Source organism: Falco biarmicus, chromosome 13 (genome assembly GCF_023638135.1).
Source record: "Falco biarmicus isolate bFalBia1 chromosome 13, bFalBia1.pri, whole genome shotgun sequence".
Classification (NCBI taxonomy): domain Eukaryota; kingdom Metazoa; phylum Chordata; class Aves; order Falconiformes; family Falconidae; genus Falco; species Falco biarmicus.
In genome coordinates this window covers 18,250,872-18,262,201 of record NC_079300.1, presented here as the reverse complement: position 1 = coordinate 18,262,201, position 11,330 = coordinate 18,250,872, and the positions used below count along the sequence as shown (strand labels likewise).

Here is an 11,330-nt window from a genome sequence, read left to right as displayed (position 1 = left end):
TCCCCATCTGCAGGAGGCCGTTAGCCCATTGCCGGGAGGCAAGCACGTGCAGTCACCCCCTTCTGCATCTGAGTGATTTACAGGAAGAAAACCCCATCTATGATATACTAACAGCAGGTGGTATTTGCTATATGTCTATATTTCCTCCTCACACAGAACAAACCTCCTCTGGTTGGGAAAAAGGATATGCAATAACCAGTGTCCTTTGCCCACATGCATGTATATCCTCAGAAAGACATCACCTGGCATATAAAGACAGTAATCAACCATTCTAGCAGCTTCAGAGCGGGGAGAAAATCTCAGGATGGGTTTGCTCCCTCCAGGTCTGAGGGCTGCTCCATCTGGCAGGCAGGGCAGCGCCTCACAGATAGCGCGGAAGTGCAGGGAGGGATTCAGGCATAGTGCATGCATAACATGCCATCAGAGTTCAATAAAATAAATTGGGAGAAGCAAAAGTAATTTTCAAAGCACAATTCACAGGAAGCACGGGATGATTTACTGAAGCTAGAGGCTGCAAGCTGACAGGAAAATAGCTCCTCACAAATTACTTATCTTTCAGGTCAGTCACTTGAGAGAAATATAGGATGGTCAAGAATCACCACTAAGGTGTGATTTGTATGCAGAAGGGCTGCAGCTCATTGCAATGTCTCTCTTGTAAAATATGGACTATGAATACATACGTTCCCTAGAACAACAGAGTTCCTTGTTTCCCTGCTTTGTATAGATTTGCAGTTCTTCAAAGACAAACCAATATTTTACATTTGAAAAGGCCAAAAACTCTGAAAAAAAGTAGTGTTTCCGTTCTATCTCATTAACAAATCAGTTATAACAACAATGTATTTGCCCCTGTTCCACAGAAGCTGCAAAAAATAGCATGGAGTATAACTTGTTCTTGACCCTTGTTTCTAAGGGATTCTTAAAACATTCCTAGAAGTCACCATAAACAAAAGTTTCTATACCTGCAATAAAACAGCAGCAGCAAACTGTACCAAGGCAAAAAGCGAGTCTGACAGCCACTGAGCACCAATGCACAACCTTCGTCATAGAAAACTCTGCCTGAAGAGGGAAAGGGAGGCTCAAATATAGTTTCTTTAGGTCTCTTACTTAATAGTACTTGTCATCTTGGACCAACATCACTGAAAGCCTGTGGCAGCAGATATGGGATGTCAGGAAAGATATTCTGGATTTCTAAGATGCATCTGGCATTTCCATAATTGAAATACAACATGGTGTTAACTAACCTGCATATTCACCATCCAGCCATTCCAAACAGTAACAGAATAATTTGAGCAGCGCTTCCCTTCAACAGATGACAGTTCTACTAAAATAGGTTCTCATTTGCTTTCCTTTACAACATGTCAAATTTGGCTCGTATCTGCTGCATTTACTCTCTTCTTTTTTTTTTTTTAATTATTTTTTGGTGTGCAAACTAGAATGTAACCCCACAATAAAAATTATATTTTACCAACTGTAACATTGATTTGCAATAATTTTTCTACCTCTTGTCAGCACTAATTATGGAAGACGTAGAAAATAATTCAATTGCAATAACTAACCAGAAGCCATAACAATAATAAAATTAAAAATTAGAAGTAAGATAGCACGCACTCTGTGCACCTAAACAAGACAGTAAAACCAGTAGCAGCTTTTTTATCTTTACAATTCTTAATTATGTTTGCCTTTAGTGACTGATCTGAGGTCTGGAGAGGTCAGCAGTTGCAATGAAAGGGAAGGACTGCCCCAGGCAACGGCTGTCCTCACAGAGAGATGATCAGAGTTCCTGGTGACATGTCCTTTTTGCTGTCTGGAAACATTTATGTGAAATATGAAGGGGTTTGATGCATTCCAAGATTTCCCAACATTAGGATGTCAACCGGAGCTTAGTCCTCCAGTGCTTATCAGCCCGTAATAGTACTGACTGAATGTAGCACAGCACCATCCAGCAGGTAGCTACAGCAATTTGCCTCTATACCATGGAGTCTTGGCTTCCCCACTAGCTGGCCTCTTTGAAACACAAAGTTAGATCAAGCCTACTCACATGAACACGTTGTTCTGTGACAAACCCTTGCTCCTGTTGTAGCTTAGAGCCCAGATTTGCAGTCAGATCCACTCAGGAACAGGTTGCGGTACATGTGGCCTGGACTGCAGGACTGCATCTTTACTCTGGTGCTGTATTTGTCTCCCTTTTGAGAGATTACCTTGATAATAAAGCTCATTTTTTCCTTTTCAAATTAACAGCTGGGATATCTTCTTTCAGCATTATTTATAGCACATTATATGCTCACATCCTTTCAAATTTATAGAGAACATTGCACTTTCAAATGAAGAAAAACAAAGAAACAGCTGCATTCTTCACTTGATAACATTTATTCAATATTTTCTTAAATAAGCAAGAACTTTAAGAAGCCCATAAGCAATCAAATACAGCCACAAAAACCCCATACTGATCCTAAATAAGAAGCACTATGAGAGATACACAATATTTCATGAAACAATACTGTACATCAACAACCCTTAGGAAACGAACAACTCAAACCATATGCTTAGTTTACTCACAATATAAAAAACTTTAACCTTTAAAGAAAAATATAGATTCAGTCCAATTGTAGGATCCAATCCCATGCCCACTGAAGTCAATGGAAGTTCCCTCATTGATTTCAGTGTTTAAAGGATCATGCCCTTACTTTGCCTCAAGAGGCACTTTAATTATTATACAAGGCCTAGCCTGAATACTATTACAAAAATGTCAAACATCAACTCAAGAATATGTTTCAGCAACTTTCAGGAAATAATGGAGAAATAGGTTATCTATCCATGCATGGAATAAGGCAAAAGCTAATTCATTCAGGTTAGGAATAATAAATTTTACTAGTTTCTTTTTCACAACACAAACATTTTAGACTTTTTTAATTAATGGATATATTATATATCATATTATGCTTCACATTTTTCCTACCTCTACTGAGAAAGCTGGCACTGACATGTCATAAAGAACTCCTCATTGATTATTGTCTTCTGTTCTGTAACAACCACAAGAAACTCATCTGGGTTTAGTAATAGTGTCTACCAAGAGAAAAGCACACACTATCATAAGCTTATAGTTATAGAGCTCAAGGTACATTAAAATGTAATTCATGAAGTTCACAAATTCTGTTTTAAAATATTTTTCCAAACTAAAAGCTGCAGAAAATTGGTTCTTAAATATTCTACAGAAAATTCTGAAGCATCTAATGGTTTAAATTACTTATGCTTTCTTCTTAAAAATATTTAAATTAGGTTAGTAGCCCATCCTTTTGAAAAATAATCCAAAAAAGATACACTAGATTACAAATCTTTTGTCTTAATCAGTGTAACCAAAGGTTTGTCATCTGGGCTGTAATCTTCATAAGCAATGGGCGTTGCGTCGTACATTGCAGGTCGGGATTTCTTGCCAAACCTGGAAACAAAAGAAAGCTTTTGGTGACAAACAGAAGTACAAATGAGTTCATGGCAACAACCCATTGAGTTATGGTAAGCAGTCAGAAACAAACCCGGAGAGCCTAGAGAAATCCTGAATTGTATTGCAACATGCCAGAAATACAGAATTTTAAGTATCTGAACTGTGACTTTTGAAATACATGTATCAAATAAAAAAAACTTTAAAAAATCTTCTTGCAAACAAGAAACAGATTTCATATCAAAGGCTAAAGGAATCCTGCTGCACAATTCAGCAGTATCAGACTATGGGAAGACTGTGGAAGGTGAGAGTGAAACTGACACAGTTTTAGCAAGGCCAGAATTTTATTTTACAGTTTGCTCTAATAATCAGAATAAAGGCCAGGTCATATATATTTACAAAGAGTAAATAATAGACAACTATGTGACATTTGCATTTGGAAATGCAATAGTTGTGCACTGAATTGCCTTATAAGCTATAGACAAAGCATTTGAAAAATAAACTTGAAACTTTCCCTTGCCTAACATCCACTTGAGAAGCACATTTAAATTATCACCATGCTGCACGTTATTTGTAACACTGGCAAAATTAGTGGCAGTTAGGATATTGCAGTGCCACGTAAACATAATAACCAAGCAAAGGTTCAGAAGCACCAGAATCACATCAGCAGCGTGCTGCTCCTGGGCAGCCATCACTGCTAAGCACCAGCCACTGCGGCTGCAGCACGGCCCCATGGCTGGCATATCCAGCCCTCCTTAAGGTGCCTTTCCAGTGCACGTAGAGAGTCTATCACCCTTCTAATCACTTACTAAGGTACACAAATAGAGCTACAAATGCAACTTGAAAATGGAAAAATCACTGAAGTGTTCTGACTGCAAAAAGGACCACAGGAAAATGAGACAAAAAAAGGGTCAGTTCTGCTGTCGTTATGGACTTGATGCAGAGAAAATAGTAACACATAAACAGAAATATTGATATCTCCTTCTTATGTACCATATTAAGACTCTATTAATTTAAGTTGTGCACACTGGAATTCAAAAAAATCAGATTTTGAGTATATTATTTAGACCAAACCAAAATTAACCTGATTTTCTTCCAATATTTTTATGCAACTTCCCAACTGTTCCTATTTAATTCTTGGCTGTTTTCAGTGATCTAGAATTGTTGACAAAACTATAATGGGTGGAAGCATTTTGATCTATATGGTGGAAATTTCATTTTTCAAAGTACTTTAGCTTACTTAGTCAGTAAGGCCACACTGGATAAATTTCTATGCATGAATGTCTGTTTTCTTCTATAGTTTAATAAATACAGACAAGCCACATTCGCTCATCAGCATCATGACGGATAAACCTGATTTTCTGTAAATGGGATAAAATTCCAAGAATCAAATGAAGGAATCAAGTTATGGCATCTTACTAGATCAGAGGCAGCAATGAATCCTTAGTTACCCCTTTTCTTTAAACTCCCAAGGGTTTAAAGGAAATAGAGCTTTGCATAAATACAAATGATGATGAACATTCTCCAGTGATTTAAGTAAAATTTTGCCCTTTCTAATAGGTAGAAAACACATGGCTTGTTGCACACAGTGAAGCAGGAATCTGTTCTCGTGTAGGTCAGGGTTGACATGTGCCCCTAATGGGAAAACACTGAGAAAAGACCACAGCACATGTGTTAGCTGTTTGTGGCCCAGCTGAGCCATCTAGCTGGTAGACCACATTGCTTTCATCAGGCAGTTCAGAAGCCAGACCCTGCTCCTAACAGTGATCAGAGTTGACACAAACCTTGGAGGTCTCAAAACAGAATTACTAACTGGGAAGTCTTAGTTCAGTGGGCGTGTTGCTGGCAGGATTGCACAAGGATGCTATTTTATCATTTAATTGATGACACAAAAGAAAACAAAGCAATTACCAATACAATCTGCAAAAGACAACGATTCAAGGGGTAATAAATAGTGAAAAGAAGCAGGTCCCTGCTACAGAGTGCACTGGATCAATTAATAGGCAGCTTACAACGAAAGCGCATACAAACAAATGAATACAGATTTCTTCCAGTGCAGCCAAATACAAGATTATTCATCTAACAAAAGAGTATACACTGTGTGGGGAAATCCCAAGCCTGGAAGCACTGAGGCTGCAAAAAGACAGTTTAACATTAGCTTTAATGCCATACTGTGTCTGATGAACAATTACGTGCTTAGGTCAACAAACGGTGTACCAGTAGGGCTAGGAGAGTTCGGTGGCCTTTACTTTTAGCATTGATATGTCCGTTCATGAGTGGTGATACCGTTCCGATGTGTGTATCTGACATACTTACCAGTGACATAGGGATCATCACAAAGTTAAGCAAATGGCATGAGAATTAGAAAATATATTTTGCAGTGAAACATTGATTAAGAGTGACCTCTGTAACTTGACAAAGAGAGACCGAGGGTTCCATGACAGTTTTGGGGACAGTATCTATTCAATGTGGGAATTCATCTGGGCACAGGCAGCCCCATGCTTCCGTGTGTGTGTGTGTGTGTGTGACAGAGACTGCAAATTCTGCTTCACGTCTGGAAAGGGCTCACCCCCACACTTCCTTAGAAGGACATTTCAAAAGATGGCTAACCATAGAGAGTCATTAACCTCAACAATTCCATTGAAGTAGAAGACTTCTGAGAACACTGGACAGCTGAACCCTGAGGAAATGGAATCCTCCAGCTTCTGTGGAATAGGCTGGAGTTCAGAGTTCTCCCAGAGGCAGAAGAAACAAACCATGTGTAGCTACTTTGTTCAAAAACAACAACTGGTAAAAGGAGTCCACAAAAAAAGTTTAAACAAGAGAAGGAAAAGAGAGACCCCCAGAATCTTTTTGAAAAAAACAAAAACACCACCATAAAAACCACAAACGTGCCCACAGGAGGAAGGGATTATTTTTGCCTCCAAAGGAGGACAATGAGAAGATTAAGTTCATCTGCATTATTCAGAGAAAAGGCCATGTGCACAAGTGGTGTTTTGTGTTAACTATAATCCTAGAGTCCCCCCCAAAGTTGAGACTCTGGCAGTGGATGTATATAGGCAATTGGCATGTGCTGTGGAGACCAGAATACTTGTGCACGTGCTCAGATAAGAGGTACCTGACAAGCTCATTACTGAAACTTATGTCAGGAAACAGCAAGAAACTAGCATGTGCTGAAGCTCATCAGGTTCAGGAAGCTTAGGGCACTGCAGCCACCTCAAACACAGGAAGATGGAGAATGTGCCGTGGAGAGAAAGAAGCATACCCTGCTGTGACAGGATCATTTAATCAGTCTGGTGAGCCAGGCTCTTACATAGAGCCATACCCACACACAGACAGAACAAGGGGCAGCACGTGGAGGTAAAACTTAAGAAACTACCCTGTAAGCGCTGCATGAAGTCTGCTGTTAATGATATCTAGACACACAAGAAGTTTAGAGTCAGTCTCTGTAACCAGATACTCTGTGAACTCAATGCGGATGCTTTTCTAAAGTGAACAATCCAGTTTCAACAACAGATCCTGCTTCCAATTCCATGAAATCTTATGGCTGCAGTAGCCAGTGGTCAACTATTTCATTACAGTGTTCCCTTCTAGCTTTACAATGTATAAGCTTTAACATAAGAGGAGTATGTATTTACTGTCTGCATAATGAATATTGAAGAGAGCTATGCTTCACCGGGTTAGAAAACTGTCTCGTTCTAATCTGCTAATCTTATGAACATTCACTAGAAGTAGACATTCATTAGTAATGATCCTTGAGAACATTCATTTTCTCTTACAGCAAGTACCTTGATTAGTAAAGATCAAATTATAAAAAATGACAAAGAAAAAGACCTGCTGAGAAACATTAACAAGTAATTTTAAAATAATTTACTGAATATGCAACAGGCATTCGCACTCCCTGGACACCTACCGACTTTAATAGAAACCTTACATTTAAAGAAAATAATCTACTCACTTTTGCTTAGGTCTCCATTTTCCAAAATTACTAATAAATTTGGGTATCTAACTGGGAAAGGGGATGATTTTCAGAAAAAGCTGAGACTGTTATTTGAAAGTAGATCACTTAGATAGATACAGCAATTCTGAAAACTCAGACCTTGGTATTTTTAATATGCAGATTTAAGATTTTATGCAAAGATGGCTATAAAAGTTGTGCTCCTTTTCCTGGATTGAGTGTTATATATCTTCCTGAAACCAAAATAAACACAATAATCTTCACACTAGACCTCTGTGAATTACCTGACTTGGCAGCTCTATCTTGGATTTTCATAAGGCATCCATTCTCTGAGAGGCACAGAGAATTATTTGGAATGAAAACATTTATTTTCGTTTGCATTAAGTAGAAACATCTTTCCCAAGATAGCAAAACCCTCTATTGACAGGTTCCAATAATGTGATTTAAGTGCATAATATGGATCTGAAAAATCATCATGAATATATCCCAGTCTAAGAACTTCTTCAGAGGTTATTTAACCCTGATGAAAAATTGTTTTCCTAAGCTTCTGCCTTCACTAATAAACAGAGATTCATTCAGAGTAATCCAGACAGTAGTGATAAGTACCTGAACTAGCTCAGCTCAGCTTCCAAGATTTGAAAGGTTTCATACAAGAATTTTTTTTACTGTCTCCATTACCTGCCAGTGAAACTATGAAAGGCAGGGAAAATTCAGATTAAAAAGATCCTTCCTTGCTGGTACACTTTTCCTTGGTACCCTTAGATAGAAAGCTGCCAGATTTGTTTTAAGAAATAAGAAAGAAAACCCAAGTGTTTCACGCTGTACCTCGGGAGACTAATTGCTGTCCCTGGGGAAGTGCAAAGTACCACATTCATCACTGCTGTAGCAGTAGGAGGGAGCTGATTAATTTGAAAGATTAGCAGTATCATTTTGCACCTTGCTCTGCACCCTTGGAGATGTGTAGTACATAACAGTAGACATTCAGAAGGCCAAATAATAAAAAACTGTATGGCTTTTTATGGGCCATAAAGCAACTCCCTCCTCTCCCAATACACTACTAAAGGCAAAAGGAGTTCTTAGGGTGGGTACGGTGTGGAGATGCTGGGCTCCTACTGGAAGAGATGTAAGGCTAAGTAGCAAAGGAAACTTCAAGAGAAGTCTTAAAAGAACACTGATTAGTTAAATCAACTATACACATCTTTCTTTTTAAAATATTTACTGAGTAACATATTTTGACAACGAACAAATGTTTTATTGTAAATCTAGTTGGAACAGTTTAAAGAGCTACTGCCCAGTGCTGCGATGTGATTAACTGAGTCTGTGGTAGCTCCTCATCCATTTCAGATAACTTTGAAGACTTCAGCAGTGGTACAAATTAACCTATTCCATTTGCACTGAAACAGAACTGGAGCATTTGGAAAATGAATTACCAGCAATCACCAACAATTACGCATTCATTTCTCCATGTCAGTGCACAGGAACGTGTCTTCCTCCATTCTTTTAAAAGCATTTTAAAGGTAACACACATGAACACTCTTGTTGGAATTTGAAGTGATCTTGACAAATCGAAGAAATGGGAAAAAGAAACTACAAAAATTAAAGTTCTACCCTATTAGGAGAAATGCCAAATATGAAAGAAAAAATACTGGCTAGGAAGCAAAACAGCACAGAAGATCTTGGGGTGACAAAAAGTTCTAACAGGTCACAAAATTAAACCATCAGTAGCTAGTGTAATGCAAATTAAAAGAAAAAAGCAAGCAGGTTTTGTTTTCACATATACAAACAGGGATGCCATAAATAAGATGCAGGAGATGATTACTTAGTTCATTTGGTACAGGTAAAGCTTCAGCTGACAAACTATTTCCAGCTTCAGGGACCACCCTCCAAAAAAAGAGAAAGACAATCTGGAGCGTGTCCCAGGGAGGCAATAAAGAAGCGAACATAATCCAGGAGGAGATACTGGAAGAACGGGTTAGTTTAGGAAGAAACTAACTTTGTCTGTTTTTATTATAAAAAAAGGGAGGGGGGACAACACCTGATGTACATGACAACCTGAAGAGCAGTAAGAAAGATGCAGTCTAATTCATAGCAAACAAAATCTAGGTTGGATTTTAGGAAAGTCCTTTCTAGCTCTTTTCAACTACTTTGGAGGTTTTTAAACACAATTGCTGGCAGGGAGCTAGGCATGATTAATGCTATATCAGTGCAATGGTTTACATTTGAGCTCTTGAATCCCTTCCAGCCCTACCTTTGTATTATTCTGACACCCAATGCCCTGGCTGCAAGTGCTCCATTAAAATTAAAAGTCAAAGAATTACTACCTCTAGGAAAGCAAGTAAGAAAGATCCCAGTTTTGAGGCAAACTGGAATACAAAAACTAGTTATATGAAGAGTCTCACTAAAAAAATCTGTTAAATTAGTCACAAAAATCACCATGCCTTTGCTATCTAATCAAATTACTTTTGTGTATCAGTTAAAGAGTATTTACATCCCAAACAGAAGACCTTACAGGCTAAGAACTCTGCACATGTCCCTCTTCACCAGTTACACCAAATACATGCAGAATAACTCCCCTGTTTTCAAGGAGTTGTGCTGGATTATCGCACTTCACATGAGAACAGAATAGGGATCAAGAAAGAACAATGAGCAATGCCGGTGATCCTGTCTTTCCACAGCGAAGCAGCCCATTCTCCACCAACAGCAGTTAGATGCACTACAGATGGACTGAAATTACGTATCATAACAGATTTCTTTGAAATTACCATCCCAGAACAAACCTGGCATGTCGGATAGAAGCAATTGCACTGCTGAATTCACTGTCAATGCTTCTGCAGTTGTAAAATTCTTCATAGGCTGGCCTGGAAGAGCCTTGATATTCAATGCGGCTGATACGACATATCCCCACAATCAGAATGATCAACATCAGGACAAACGCCACGCAGAGAGCCCCGATTATGATGTAGAGGGAGTGACGAGGCATGTTCGTTAGACTCTCTGCCATATGCCCGGACTTCCACTGCAGATCTGCCAATAAGAAATAAAAGGCTATCATTAATCAGCGATCTATAGCCTTCCGGCTGAATAGGATTATTTTACGATATTAATTTTCAATATTTCTGTGGAGACTTTTGAAGCTAGGTGTATGTGTAATCTGAACCTTCCCAGGCTCTGTTACGGATATGTCACCATGCCTAACATGCAACGAATTTGAATAGCACTGTCTTGATCATTCACCCATCTTTTCTGTAGATTTTTAAGGTCATATAGGAACACCTGTCTACTTTGATCCCCTGTATAACCCAAGTCGTAGAAAGTCATCTAGTTACTCTTGCATTGTGTTATAATATACTGTAAGGTCTCTAAAGGCAGGCAGGTTTTTTTATGTAAAAGCTTCTAGTAATTCACCAGTGCTCTGTGCAGTTCATTTGAATAGAGAACCCTTCCACTAAAATGTGTGATTTAATATATATTAAACATGCTTGGGTTTGAATTTGGAATGCAGGCTTTTGTTATGCCTGTCTCCACCAGACTGCAGAGACTTCAAACCCAGCATTTCAAGGACAAAAAGGGCATCTTATAAGGTGCTACAGTACTGAGCCCACTAGAGTCTTCTCTCAAGTATAATTTCCCTGCAAGGTCTCAAAGCAGATCTTCAAGTAAAGCCAATCTGGAAGAGGCTTCTTGTATTTATGTATTCCAGACCATCTTTATAAATATTCTTGATGCCCAAACTATTGTCTATAAACGCCAACCAGATTGTCTATCAATTGCCTATGTCATCAGATCTGTTTTTCTGTAGCATGGGTCAGAGTATTTCCAATTAACCTGTACTTCCCTCTAGGAGTTCATTTTTTGGCAGTCTTTTAAAAGCCTATGGTCTCATAAATTATTTCAAACCAGAATCATTTCAAACTTGAATCATTCTGACTACAGAAG

At 38.6% G+C, this 11,330-nt stretch overlaps 1 protein-coding gene across 1 annotated transcript in view; it reads right to left on the bottom strand.

The window, feature by feature from the left end:
• Positions 1-2,344: 2,344 nt before the first annotated feature.
• Positions 2,345-11,330, bottom strand: part of DNER (delta/notch like EGF repeat containing) — a 139,502-nt gene continuing 130,516 nt past the window's right edge. Inside the window, exons 12-13 of the mRNA XM_056358853.1 lie at positions 10,172-10,418; positions 2,345-3,436 (exon numbers count right to left, since the gene is read on the bottom strand). Of these exons, the coding sequence (XP_056214828.1) occupies positions 3,325-3,436; positions 10,172-10,418 (359 nt within the window). The 3' untranslated portion in view covers positions 2,345-3,324. The remainder of the gene's footprint in view (positions 3,437-10,171; positions 10,419-11,330) is intronic.